At 48.3% G+C, this 14844-nt stretch overlaps 1 protein-coding gene across 3 annotated transcripts in view; it reads left to right on the top strand.

Moving 5' to 3' along the window:
• Nucleotides 1-14844, top strand: part of MATN2 (matrilin 2) — a 191894-nt gene that overhangs the window by 104310 nt on the left and 72740 nt on the right. For all 3 annotated transcript variants that reach the window (XM_045284889.1, XM_030886313.2, XM_004697704.2), the window contains exon 5: nt 10047-10169. In XM_045284889.1, the coding sequence (XP_045140824.1) occupies nt 10047-10169 (123 nt within the window). The remainder of the gene's footprint in view (nt 1-10046; nt 10170-14844) is intronic.

The following is a 14844-nucleotide window of genomic DNA, read 5'->3' as shown; positions in this document are numbered from 1 at the left end:
CCCCTGCCATCCTGTTGATTCTGAAATAAATGAAACATGACAGCTCTGACAGCTCCACACTGGGGACTCATAGGGACCCTATGGGACATGGTAGAACTGCCCTGTGGGTTTCTGAGACTGAAATTCTCTATGGCAGTAGAAAGCCCCATGCACAGTCTTCAAAGACTCAAACTCACTGCCTTGATTCTGACTCAAAATGACCCGACAGGACAGGGTGGAACTGCCCCTGTGCAATAGTTGACAGGAGTAGAAAGGCACCTCTTTCTCCCTCAGAGAGGCTGACGGTTTCAAACTGCTGACCTTGTGGTTGGCAGTGAGTTTGGTTCTGGTTTTTGCGCTGGAAGGGCAGCCCACAATCAGAGCATGGAGGGGGAGCAACATGGTGGGCAGTTATGCAGACCAGCACAGCAGCCCCCTGCAGCTGTGGACTAGAACACGGGGCCCAAGGTGCAGCTAAGATGGTCACCAGCAGAAGTCAGGGCCTGCAGGGCAGGAGCAGCTTCCTCTTAAGCCCGCTGCTGGGCCTGAAGCTGGGGCACCATGGTGGGCAGACTGGCACCACCTTCTGTCTCTGCCGGGTCATAGGATAAACAACAACCACACCATTTTGTAACAGAGGGGTGAGTGGGGCCCATGGGAGACTGAGCTGACCAAATGTGAGTGGAGAAATGCCGTTGTGAAAGGGTGATGACACATCTGGGGGAAACGGGCTTGAACCTTGTCCCGCCTCACCTCTGCTCTCTAGTGTTCACTGACACCCAGGCGTGGGGTTCTCAGGGTGGTGTCCCCAGACGACAGTCTCCACTTCCTAGTGGTAATGGGCCACCGCCTTGGAGGAAAACAGAATTCAGGCTCCGGTCTTGTTAGAAATGTGCATTCCTAAGCCCTGTCCCAGACCCATCAGATGAAAAGCTCTGGACATGGGACCCAAGTCCGTGTGTTTGCGTATTCCAAACCAGCTCACTCCCCGGGAGAGTCCAGGTAGGCGGGGGTTCCCAGGAAGAACATAATGATGTGACGACCAGAAATTGAAAAAAGCACTCTACCAAAGTAAGGAGCCCCGATGGCAGGGTGGTTATGCACTGGGCTGCTAACTGCAAAGTCGGGAGTTCAAACCTACCAGCGGCTCTGCAGGAGAAAGGTGAGACTCTCTATTCCCAAAAGAGTTGTAGTCTTAGAAGTCCACAGGGCCATTCTGTAGGGCTGCTATGGGTCAGAATAGACTAGAAGGCAGTGCGTTTGAATCTGCCAAAGAAGAGCATTCATTTATGAATTCATAGGTATGTCTTGCTTTGATCAACTTCATTTGGTAAGACTTACTTAGGTCTCAAGGCTTTGTTTGGGGGAGTCTTCCATCCAACCCCCTTTACCCGTGTTCCCCAAACAAAACAGAAACAAAAAACAACCAATAACTCCTTACCATCCAGTTGATGCCGACGCATAGTGGCCATCAGACGTGGCAGAACTGCCCTTGTGAGTTAGAAAGCCCCACTTTCTCCCTCTTCCCTCCTCAAAAGAAAACCCAAATCCTGTTAGTGACTAGGAGACTTGCTAGGAAAGACTGAACTGACAGGGGTGGGGTGCGGAGCTGCGGAGGCCACGCTGGGGTCTGCCTGAAAGGATAGGTTTGTTTGTCCTCAGTGAGGCTGGGGTTTCTTTGTTTCTTCGCGGGGAGGCTCCTAGGCTAAGGTGACCAGATGTACCGCTTTTGGCGGGACAGTCCCAATTTTTAACAATTTGTCCCGCATCCCGTGGCATTTTTAAAAAGTCTCGATTTTTGGAAAGAATGCATGACAAGCTAGGGTATATGGTTTTCAGCTGCCATGTGGCTCTTTCGCCAGCATATGAGTTTTATCAATGGTGTCCTGCTTTACCAATGTTAAAATTTGGTCATGTTATCCTGGGCGGGTGACTCACAGTTACGGTTGAAAGTCTTTTAAGTCCAAACTGCAGCTGTCAAAATAAGACCAGTGCTCTCAGGCCTGGGGAAGGAAGGGAGAGGGTCCCCTGAAGGCAGAGCTGGGCTCTGCTGGCTTTGTGGAGCCCGAACTGGAGGGAGCCTTCTCTGGGAGCTTCAGGGTGATCTGGTGGTGTTCCCAGGCTAGTGAAAGAGCAGCCCCCACCAACACATCTGTTTCCTTCACGTTGGGGGAGACATCATTTCTGGTTTCTCCAGTTCGGGTTTAGTACCAGCCAGAGTTGTGAGACACGGGGCACGCCTTTAACTCGAAAGGTAGGATTAAACTCTCGTGGTGTGTCCGCGACACCAATGTGGCTTGTCTGAAGTTCTGAAACATCAGGAAAAGCCCTTTGAGTAAGCCCGGGGTGATGTCAGCCTCACAGCCTCAGTCTTTGTCTCTTGTTCTCCAAGAGACGTGCGCCAGGGTTTCGAGGTCACAGATGAAGGCACCCACCACACCAGAGCCAAGTCTGACTCAGAGTGACCCTATGGGACATCATACAGCTGCCCCCGTCAGGTTTCCAAGACTGCCAGTCTGTGCAAGCAGGCTGCCTCATCTTCCTCCTTTGGCTGGTGGGCTCGAACCACAGACCCTTTGGTTAACAGCCGGATGCTTAACCCACTGTGTCACTGGGGCTTTTTCACAGAGGAAGGCCAGCAGTTGAATTTAGGGTGACGGCGAGCTTCTGGGGAAACATTATGGATGGATTTGGCGCCGCATTGGAGCTATTGGTTAGCAAATCCTCATGAGTTTATTGTTGCACCCGGGAAGACTGAGCAGACCCAGATAACCAAGCAAGCAAAGCAAACGCACTGCTCTCGAGTGGATTCTGACTCCCAGCGACCCCTCCAGGGCAGAGGAGAACCGTCCCTTTGGGGGGCCGGAGGCTGTGCATCTTTATGGGAGCAGAATGCCTCATTTTTCTCTCTCCAAGTAGCTGGTGCTTTTGAACTGCTGGCCTTGTGATTAGCAGTTGAATGTGTAGCTAAGGATATCACCAGGGCTTCTTGACACAGCATCACTCTGAAAATCCTCTGAGGACTAAGAGAAGCAAGACGATTCTTCAGCTTGCCAGCTAAGTGCTGAAGGTTGTCCACTGGGAAGGTATTGCCTCAGTGTAGTGAGATCTTTTGATATAAAACTGGAAATTGTCTACTTTGTTATATCAGATTAACAGCAGAGGACTCGCCAGACAAAACGTAGCCCACGTTATGTTGTTGTTTTAATTTGAATGTAATAACTCTTATGGTTTTATAAGTATTTAATAAAGTAGCGTAGTATTTTTTAGAATTGAGATATAGGCAAATTTGTGTTGGGGTTCCTCCAGAGACCACTGAGACCATCCTTCCCAAAGATATATAGAAGCATGAATCCAAGGGATGGATAGACCACATGAACCTCAGTCCCCTCAACCCTGAGACCAGAAGAACTAGATGGTGCCCGCTACCACTTCCAGGACTCGTGCACTGAAAAGGATCATATTAGAAGATCCTAGATAGAGTGGGAGGAAAAATGTGGAACAAAACTAAAAATAATTTAAAAAAAGAAAAAGACTAGGCTTAATGGTCAGCTAGAGACTAGTGGGACCCCCATGACTGTGGCCTCTAGTCACTGTGTTTAGGATGGGTTGTCCAGGGAAACAAAACCAGTGACACTCCTATATGTATGAGAGAGTTTTAGATCAAGAAAGCATCCCGGGCCAGTCCCTGGGTCTAATGCTAGCCAGAGCCCTCTTCAGACACACTGAGCTGCAAGCTGATGACACAGGAAGGTGACGTGGGAAGCAGGGAGATCCCAGGCCAGTGGGTGCGGAGTCTCATGAATCCACGGTCAGTGGAAACCTGGCAGGGCACTGACAGTTCTCCAGGTTGGTGGCCCACACGGGCCCATGGAAGGCAGGCACCGTGTCCCAGCAAGGAGGAAGGTGAAGGGCAAGAGGAAGGAGAGGCTCCCAGTGTCTCTCTTATTCAAAGGCCACACCCCCATGGAGGCCTCATCACTCTGTGGCTGATGGATGGGTTGGACACCACCCCAACCCTTTCACACAGGTTCAAGTTGATAGAGAATCTAATGGCGACAGTCACCTTTCAAGTCTGGTACTGAACTCACTCCTGTGTTAGAATAATCAACCAATTGAGATCCAAAGGGCGGTCTTTACCCATGGACAATGTTCGGAGGGTTAGGAAGGAATGAGGGATGGAAACAGGAAAGGCACATGGGGCGAGCGAAGGAGAGCGCCATGAATTGTGATTGAATCTCAGAGGGGTGACTGAGATGAAGTCATCCCAGCTGGGGCCAGACTGCTCCAAAGTCCAAAGGTCTCATTTCTGATGGAAGGGGACATTTTCAGGACTCTTGGAACAGCCCTTCTGGGAGGCTGCAGGGTGTATGGGCCTTTGATGTTTATTTGTTCAACAAAAGAATGGTCATGGAGTACCAAGCACATGCGCTGGGACACTGGGAATCAGAGCTGAGCCAGACCAGCACACGTTCTAGTGGGGCAGGAAGACCTGTGATGGGGCCCTTCCAATGCCATGGGGCAAATGCTGGATTGGAGTCATGTGATACTGGAGCCTCCAAGCCCAGCCAACTTCCTGGAGGAGGTGACATTTGACTGGTCTTGAGCATAGTGTGGCAATTCCCCAGGTTGAGAAGACATCACGTTGTTCCCGGGGAGACAGGAACTGAGATTTAAATTTCCTCCACCCCCCCAGGCATTTATTGCCCTTCAGCAAAATTCTCCTAGGCTGTGAGAGAAAGAAAGACTGTTTTTCAAAAGCATGAGGAATCATCCAAAAACATCTGTAGTTATTTCAAATGGAAGTGATGGGCAGCCAGACAAACAACGGAGTTGCTTTGTCAGGAGTTGCTTTGTCAGAACGTAGTTTGTGTGTATTCCTTTGTCTTTGTTTAATTATGTTAATCCTTCAGTGGTTTCCCTTGGGACAGTGCAACTCACTGGTGGCCATAAATCTCCAACATTCTGAAAACAATATGAAAGGACAGAGCGCATTGGGCCAGCTGGCAAGCTTGCTGTTTGTGGAACAGTCATCTGCAGTGGGAGTAACGGTCCCTCTTGTTCCCACCATGCTCTGCACCCTCCTGTAGTGTCGGGGCAGCATTCGCTCAGAGCTGTATGGGAACTTATCAGTTATGCAGGGGGAGGTTGACCTCTGGGACTGGGTATCTTGCCTTTGGGGGACTGTGAGGACATTTTATCCCATTGAGTTCTGTGATTGTCGAGCCTGGCTGCCTGCTGGAGTCATCTAGAGAGCTTTCACCAACAGTCTGGTTTGATGGCACTTGGGTTGCAGGAGTTGGAGGGGCAGAACCTGGGCCTCAGGTTCTTTTGATGGGGCCACAACCTGACGGCTGCTGGTGTCCCCGCTCAGGGCTGGGCAGAAGAGCCATTCTGTCTCTTGCCTCCCTCTGCAGCCCCTGTGTTTGAATTGTGGCACTGGTGAAGACTGTTGCATATACTATGGACTTCCGCGAGAACAAATGAATCGGTCTTAGAAGAACACAGCCAGAATGCTCCCTAGAAGTGAAGGCAGGGAGGCTTGGTCTTGCTTGGTTTGGATGTAGCATCAAGAAAGACTTAGCACTGGAGGAAGACAGCATGTTGGGTAAAGCAGAGGGTCCGACAACAGGAGGGAAACCACCGATGGGATGGATCGACGTCGTAGCTACGATAATGGATTCATGCGTGGCAACCATCATGAAGTGGGCACACACAGCATACACTGTCATCAAGCGCTTCAAGGTACAGAGGAGACCCCCACCTCTCAAATGTAATCTAAGGAGAACATTTATTATGTCTTATACTGGAAAAGACGAGACAAAGAGACCCATCATCCGGATGAGGGAGGACATTATCGTGAGGGTATAATGGCGTCCAAGGGTTTGTGGGCATCTGCCCTGCTTCTTCCCTTAGAAATCCTGGAGAGAGGACGTCTATGCCTCCTGCATCTGCATTACTCCCTGCTTCCTCAGTCTGAATGCCCTTCCCTTTTCTGTAGGTGTGTCTTATCTGTGACCTGTCCCCAGCCACTCTTGCCTACTGGCCACTGGGGCCCATGCTGAACTTCCCCCATTATTATCACCATCCCTCTCTGGGGTCATCATTTCTGACCTGTTTTAGTGGTTTCCACCACTGAATTGTGTTTGTCATGTTGAGGTGGATGGCGTGCTTGTGGCCATGATGCTGGAGGGCATGAGAACCTTATCTCAGATAGTACTGGAAGCCTCCCAGATGACCAAGGACCCCAATAGTGGACTCAAATACACCGATGATCCTGAAGCTGTCACAGGACCAGGCAACGCTTCGTGCTGTTGCCAGGAGTCAGGGTCAACTCATTTCAAGAGCAATTTTAGTTGTTTAAGTTGCATCTGACTTGACCTGCCCATTCCTCGGGCCTTTGTGCCATTCTTTCAGCCACCAATTCTCTTCCTGGAGCTTCACATTACTAACTCCGCGGAGGATGCGCGAGCTGGAATAGCGGGAACCCCTTTGGCTTCCTCGTGGCCATATCCCCAGGGCCTGCAGCAGTCCCTAAGACGTAGCAGAGTTCCATACAGGTTTACTGAGTAATGGAATGAATATCCTAATTACCTGGGAGAAAGATGAGGCTTTCGGCTTCTGTAAAGAGGGGCCGTCTCAGAAACCCACAGGGAGGGAGAGTTCTGCCCTGTCCTACAGGAGACATCAGTGGTTTCTTAGCTCTCTGCTTGGATTTGTACCTAACTGTCGGTTTCCTCATTCCCTAATTGTCCACAAAGGTTTGGGGCATCAGCTAAAGTTGTTCCATGGACCCGCCAGTGGTGCAGGGGTTAAAGCACTCCCCTGCTCACCACAAGGTCATGTGGATCCAAACCCACCAGCTGTTCTGCTGGACACAGATGTGGTGCTGTGCTTACAGAAAGATTATCTCTCGGGGACTCTCGGGCAGCTCCACGACCCAACGAAGTTGCGCTGAGTCAGACAGTGGTAGGTTTTTAAAAAAAGTTGTTCCGCTTATTGGCATGTTTCTTTCTTCTCAATCCACTGGGACCATCAGTTGGAAATCTAAGCTATAAGTATGCTATAAGAGGGAAAGGAATTTGCATCTCTGATTTTAAAATCCACTTTACTCATTTGAGTATAAAACTCCTGTTAGCATTTTAAAACCAGAATCCTTATTTGTTGAATCTTCAACCTAAGCAACTATGAAAAACAGTATAGTATAAAGATTTATATTAGATAACTATTTGGACTATTTTAAAATAATAGTTAGATACGCATTTAATACTATTAATACTCATTTAATACTATTTTAAGATAGCTTAATACTCATTAAGGAAGTACTGAGTGAGATTAACTTTTACCTTCTTCTACTGATATATTTATATAGCTCTATAAGATGCTATTTATATGATGCTATATTTATATAACTTCTTATAATGCTATGTTTTATTTATATTTTTAAAAGAACGCAACCAGCTGTGACACCCAAAGATCTATGTGATTCAATTTAGTCATTGTATCCAGGGATTCAGCCTTCAGCCAGCATTCATGTTAATTATGTATTTAGCACAACTGTCAGAGTGAACGCTTTTCATCTCAGAAAATGCTCTGAAGGAGCTCATTTGGTGTAGTGGTTACATGTGGGGCTGCTAACCAACGGTAAGGTTCATAGTTCAAAACCACTAGCCCTGCCACAGGAGAAAGATAGGGTTTTCTACTCCCATAAAGAGTTTCAGTCTCAGAAATTCTCAGGGCAGATCTACTCTGTCCTATAGGGTCACTGTGAGTTGGCATGGACTCGATGGCAGTGAGTTTGGGTTGAATATAGTTGACCAGTTGAATGCTGTCTGATGTTCTGCCATGTTACAGGTAAAAGTTCTTGGAGGACCAGGGCTTGTCCACAGGATCCGGCCCGGCAAGTTTCCGGGGTGATAAACAGCCTCACCACATCCTTATGCAAGGACCAACTCAGTAATCGATTGAAAATGCCTCTCAGTTTTCATCCTCTGCATGGGAGGGGTACATTCCTGTGTTGCCTGGAGTAAATGGCCAGGCTCAGCCCTCTGTGGGTGGGCAGTAATCCTCATCACCGAGCCTCCATGGGCTCCTCTGTCTCCCCATTTATTATTGAGAAGAATGACCAGAGAGCAAGGAGGATTTTCAAAGACCCTCTGGTAGGTAGATGACTGAGGAGAACGTCTGAAGAGAGCGCTGCAGGCAGTAGAATTAGGCGCACGCCGTTAACCTGCCGTGACTCTGGTGGAATTTGGGGTCTTTTAACTGCGTTCTCCTTCAGCTTCCTCATCTGAAACCTGTCAAAGCCAGCCCAGATTGTCTCCATGTGCGTCAGTGAGAGTGCCATCGTGGGGCACTCTGTGTTCCCCAAGGACAGGCAGGGTCCTCATGCAGACAGGGCCCACTGCCTGTTCAGGATCATTTACTGTTCTCAGCAACCAGCCTAAGAATGCCAGTGGACGTTCTTGGACACGGGAAAATACAAACCAATGTTGATTGACAAGTATTGACTGTATTTACTAGACGTGAATAGTTCTGAATTTGAAAACTATGGTTTTTGTGTCTACACAGACACTCATCTAGAAGGAAAGCTCGCCCAGATGAGCGCAGTGGTTACCTCTGGGTGGGGTGAGGGCTTACTGATGTGTGGTAGATTTGGTATTGTTGTTTTGTATTTCTGTATTTGATGTGTGGTAGATTTGGTATTGTTGTATTTGTATTTCTCTGCTTCCTGTTTTCTAGTATGGTCATATATTGATACTTACAATGTTTTTCAAGAGTGATTTTTACTTTTTTTTTTAAATGGTGACAAATATATACATAATAAAATTTGCCATTTAAACCATCTTTAAGTGTACATTCAGTGGCATTAATTATATTAACTCTAACTGCCAAGTCAATACTGACTCATAATGACCCTATAGAACAGGACAGAACTGTCCCTGTGAGTCTCGGAGACTGTCAGTTTTTATGGGAGTAGAAGCCCTGTCTTTCTCCTGAGGAGCGGCTGGTGGTTTCAAACTGTAGACCTTGTGGTTAGCAGCCCAATGTGTAACCACTATGTCATCACCACTTCTACTTCCAAAAGTTTTTATCACCCCAAACAGTACTCCTTAATCAATAATTCTCCTGTCCACTCTTCCCCCAGCTCCTGGTAACCACTTTCTGACTCTATGCATTAGCCTGCTCTAGCTATCTCCTGTGAGTGGAATAAGACGATATTTCTCTTTTATGCCTGGATGATTGCACTTCATATGATGTTTTCCAGGTTCATTCCCCTCTCTAGCATGTATCAGAACTCCCATTTCCCTCTATAATTCAGTAATTGTATGAACGCTGAGTGGTGCCAACAGTTAAACACACTTGGCTGCTAACCAGAGGTTGCTGGTTTGAGGCCCCCCAGAGGCACCTTGCAAGAAAGTCCCATCGATCTACTTGTGAAAAACCAGCCACTGAAAGCCCCATGGTGCACTACTCTGATCACACATAAGGCTTCCATGAGTCAGAGCCAAGGCTACAGCACCTCATTTATGGAGAGGCCGTTTTTGTTTATCCGTCCATCCGTTGATGGGCATTTGGTTTGTTCCCACCCAGCTTTTGGCAATTATGAATGTCAGAATCATTTCAGTAAATACTGTAGAGGCGCGTCCGGAGTCCTGGTGGCATCGTGGATTATGCATTGACTCTGAGAGATTGAAGCTTTCTCCTCCCAGAAGGATGTAGTCCTGCAGACCCACAGGGGCAGCTTTCCCCGCTGTGTGTCGGAATTGAGTCAATGACGGTGCGTTTGGTGAGCTGTTTGGGCTCCGTTGCTGGAGGACCCTTGGTAGCTCAATGGGCTGCTCACTGAACAGTCAGCGGTTCAAAGTCACCAGCTGCTCTGAGGGAGCACAATAAGACTCTCTACTCTGGTAAAAAGTTACAGCTTCAGAAACCCTTACGGGGCAGTCCTACAGGGTCACCATGAGGTGATGTCGCCCCGGTGGCAGTGGGCATGGTTTGGGGTTTGGCACTGCGGGCGCCATCTTCTTCTGGGCTGTGTGCTTACGGTGCCACCCTTGCCTCAGTCCAGGATCTGTGTGCGGTGGAGGACCACGCCTGCGAGCAGCTCTGCGTCAATGTGCCAGGCTCCTTCGTCTGCCAGTGCTACAGCGGCTACACCCTGGCGGAGGACGGGAAGAGGTGTGCGGGTGAGTGCTCCCTCCCACCTGGAGGACGGAGGAAGAGGGGATGATGGGGAGAGTCAGTAGGTACCTCCCCGGCATAACATTCATTTCCTCTAGGTTTCAGCAAAGTGCTTAGCTCATGGGCCTCATAGCCCAATTTTGACCTTTCAAGATTTCATTTATGGCTAGGGTCAGCCTCTTATCAACCTGTGTGTTCCACAGAAAGCCGATTTATGGTCATCAACATAAATACAATAGCTTGTTACCACATCCTTGCAAAGGACTGGATGGATTTCCGTCAGATTTGGAGGGTAGGTTTCAGATGGCCTGGCTTCCGTATGGCCCATGGGTTCTACATGAAGTTCCCCTGGTGGTGTACAGGTTACTGAGTGTCACCTCAGAGACACGGGGTGCCTTCCTCCTGGGAACTGCGTCTGCAAGCCCAGAAGAGGGTCCAGCGGCCGCCAGGTGTAAGAGCGCAGCCTGCAGTACGGAGATATGGTCAGAGAAAACCAACGATGGCTTCAACTCCGAGCATCTCAAGGGGAGTGCTTGGCACGTCCGTCACCAGCTGGCAATCAGCTGCGTGAACAACCACTTGGGGGACTTTACATTGCATGACGGGAGCAAGAAGTCAGAGAGCTGGGGTGGGCCTTGCTTTGCTTTCTTCAGTGACAGGTAGTGGTGGTCCTCCAACGGCAAGTTCCTAATGCGTGTGTGACACCTCCTACTTCGTCAAGACAGCATAGTCTCTTTGAAGCTTTCACCGGCAAGTAGCTTCGGTGTACTGACAGGATGTCTCTCAGCATGTTGCTTCAGGGATTAAATAAGACAGTTTAGGTATCCTGATTGTCATTCTCATCATTATTATCTCATTGCTCTGATCATAAAACTAGGTCGATTCCCTTCCGCACATATTTCATTCCTTTCTGCCGTCCCTTGGCTAGGCATTAGGGGCACAGAGATGGCCAGGAGGTCACAGATAATGCTCCGAAGCAGTGGGGTAAAGGAAAGATTTCAAGGGGTGGAGAGTGAGTGGCGAGAACCAAGGTCAGTACATTGAAACCATTGCTTGAACTGTGTTTGGTAGACATGAACCCTGTCTGGCTGCAATGAGACTGCAGCCTCAACACTGCCTCGACCCCGGTCTGTTTCACGCACTCATCCCAGAACGAGGGCTGTGACCTGCATTCCAATTCCATTCTTATCCATTGACTGGAGGCTTCTCACCCTTTTGAGTTCTCAGAGCCTTCAATTCAAATGCCAGAGTCCTATGTCCCTAACTGTTCATTTCATTCTTTGTAGCACCTTCCTCCACACGTTCAGGTGATCAAGAGCAGGCCACCTACTAACTGTCTTCGTTTCACTTTAATTGAGTCCAGCAACGACCCTGAACACTGCATTGATTTTCCATCCCAAGCTGTGCCGTTTTCAAAGATCACTCATCTAGGTGGTTGAGGCTGAATTTGCTGCTTCCTTTCTCAACTGGTCTTGCATATCTGGGTCATTCGGGCCCTGTTGGCATCTTCTCTGCCCAGTCAGATTGTGGACACCGGGAGTGAGATATGCTTCCCCAAAGTCATTGAGGTTGAGTGACTGATGACAACCTCAAACTTTCCTGCTATGTTAATGTTTCCCCCCTTGATTATAGTTTTTCAAGTACAAAGTCAAGTTTGGCTGTGATCCACAACGTCAAGAGTTCTAAGCCCCCAGCCGCTCCGCTGGAGGAAGATGGGGCTTTCTACTCCGGTAAAGAGTTACCATCTTGGAAAGTCAGAGCCCATTCTACCCTGTCCTATAGGATTGCTCTGAGTCAGCATCGACTTGATGGCAATGAGTTTGGTTTCAGTTGGCTTTGGTTATCCAAGGAGCTCTGGTGGTGTTATGGGCGAGGTGTGGGCTGTTCACACAAGGTTGGCAGTTCAAACCCACCAGCCACCGCATGGAAGAAAGATGAGATCTTTGCTCCCCTAAAGCTTTACAGTCTCAGAGACCCTCACAAGCAATGCTATGTGGAGGAGCTGGCAGCGGGTGGGTTTAGGTTGGGGTTGTCCCCCGCTACTGTAGTGGACATACCAGAAGTGGGGTCTTTAACAAACAGGTGGATTTTCTCATGGGCTAGGAGGGTGGAAGTCTGATTAAGGCTGTGCGTTCTAGGGAAAGACATTTCTTCTCCATCTGCTCTGGAGGAAGATCTTGTCTCTCTCGAGCTTCTGGTCCTGGGTGATGGGGGTGGAACTTGGCGGCTCTCTTCTCTCCTCTGCTTTCCTTGCTTGTTTAAGCACTTTGGTATCTTAAAAGAGATTAACGCCAGACACACCCTACGCTAACTCTGCCTCACTAACCTAACAAAGACAGCCGAGTTCCAAATAGGATTATAACCACCGGCATAGGGGTTAGGATTTACAGCACATATTCGGGGCGTGGGTGGGGGGAGCGTACTTCAATCCATAACTACTAAGGGTTTTATGAGGAGTAAACGGATTAAAATGTGTAAAATGCTTTAAAAGCAAAGACGAAGCAGTTGCTATGGCTTCAACTCCTACAGTAAACCCCATGGGTGGCAGAGTAGAACTGGACCCCCTGAGGGTTCTCAACGACTCCTTTGTCAGAAGTGGTTGCCAGGCCTTTCTTCTGAGGCACATCGGTGGACATAAACCTTCAACCTTTCATTTAGAAGCTGAGCGTGTTGACCATTTACACCACGCAAGGCCTCGGTCAAATGCGTCCAACAGTGCTGGCCCGTTTGTTCACATAATTATTGTCATTACCGTGTCTGATGCACACTAACTCCAAACAAACTCACTGCCATCGGTCAGTTATGCTCCTAGCAGCGCTATGGGATGGGGCAGACCTGCCCCTGTGGGTCTCTGAGACTGTGACTCTTTACAGGAGCAGAAAGCCTCCTCTTTCTTCCCCAGAGCATCTAATGGTTTCAAACTTCAGACTTGGGATTAGCAGCCCAACACGTAACCAGGGCTCTTTCTGATACACATTAGGAAACTAATAAACATTCATTAAATAACATTTCTAAATCCCTTATGATTTCTGGGTGTGTGTGTGTCATTTTATGAACCCTTGCAGGAGCCCTGGTGGCATAGTGGTTTTGCATTGGGCTGCTAACTTCAAAGGCAGCAGTTCGAAACCACCAGCCACTCCATGGGGAAAAGATAGGGCTTTCTATGCCAAGTTGTGAATTTGGTTTTTGACTTATGAACCTTTACATTTATTAATATTTCAAGTCATGGTATACTTTTAAACCCTGATTCTGGTCTGCATCCTGAATGACCTGAGTAAGATTCATAGCATGAAGAGTTGGCATCACTGACCTCTTCAACCGCCCTCCCACAGACCCCTCGATCAGTTGCCCTGAGTGGGACAGGATGGTTGACATTGAAGGTGGGGACAAGGGAGTGTTGTACAGAGAAGTCAGATTTGTCAATTCACGAGCCAGCTCCTCAGATCTGCAGCAGCATCTCCCCACCCCACCCCAGATGTTGTTAAGCATTGGATTTCTTCCTTATGTTACCAAGATCAGTGGTCTTTCCAATGCATGCTTTCTAAAACTCTAACTTGTATGTTACCAAAAAAGAACCCCAGACAGCTTCACTTTTACTGCCCTTCCTCTTCAGCCACCCTGACCAGCGTTGAGGTCTGGTGGGTAAGGATTCTGGAGGGTTTTAAGCGCTGCGACCCTTCTCTTTCTTTTCAATGTTTACTTCAACTGTCTTGATTTTTAGTTTGGGGTTCTTGTTTTTATTTATTTATTTATCTTTACATTTTTCCTATTAGTTTTAATATAAGAAATCCAGCCATGTTTCAGGAGGAGGCGCTCTGTGAGTCTGACTTTATTCGTGTGTCTCATATGTGCTCAAGGAGTACTGGCAGAGCAGTGCTCACATACTCAGCTGCTAGGTGGAAGGTCAGAGGTTCAAACTCACCAGCCGCTCTGCCGGGTGGTGGTGGTGGTGGGGGGATGTGGCAGTGTGCTGCTGGAAAGGTGACAGCCTTGGAAGCCCTACGGGGCAGTTCTGCTCTGTCCTATTGGGGCCACTGTGAATCAAACTGGCTTGTTGGCAATGGGTTTTAAGGGACTTTGAGCTCAGGAAGTAAATTGATTCTCTCATTTCTCTGAACAAATTTGATTTTTCTTACATTACCATTATAAAAAAAGTTAATCTCCAAACGTTTTTGAAAGCACTCTATTTCCGCTTAATGTTGTTCCTTGCGGCCTGGCCCCTATTCAGGAAACCTTGGATTATAAAAATGTGGCAGCCTCAAGTTTTACTATCTTGCACCAAAGAGTATCATTTATCCTGGGAGACAGCTAACGAGATATCTCACCAGTTGGGCAATGACCAAATGTGACAAGGTTGACTTCAAACCCTGAGATCTTAGCCCTCATGATCAGGGGTGGGGGGTGGCGAAGAAGAAGTCTAGGAGCTGGCTCTTTCCATGTGTGAAGCAGAGTGAAGCCATTGCAGGTGCAGACTACCAAGATTTCATTGAAGTAGAGAGACCTTGAAGCGCTGGAGACATTGCTAAGTTACAGTCGCAGATGGCATCAATCTCCTAACCATGGGCTCCCTTTTTATGCCTACAATTTTGCAACCCTGGGGGTTATGCTGACAACTCAGCACACGCAGCCAGGGATGTCAGAGTAGAATGTCCTGGCTTGCCAGTTGCCAGGGAGCTCGCT

Source organism: Echinops telfairi, unplaced genomic scaffold (assembly GCF_000313985.2).
Source record: "Echinops telfairi isolate 266 unplaced genomic scaffold, ASM31398v2 ScPeMD7_1;HRSCAF=3_0, whole genome shotgun sequence".
Lineage (NCBI taxonomy): Eukaryota > Metazoa > Chordata > Mammalia > Afrosoricida > Tenrecidae > Echinops > Echinops telfairi.
This window is presented reverse-complemented; position numbering and strand designations above follow the sequence as displayed.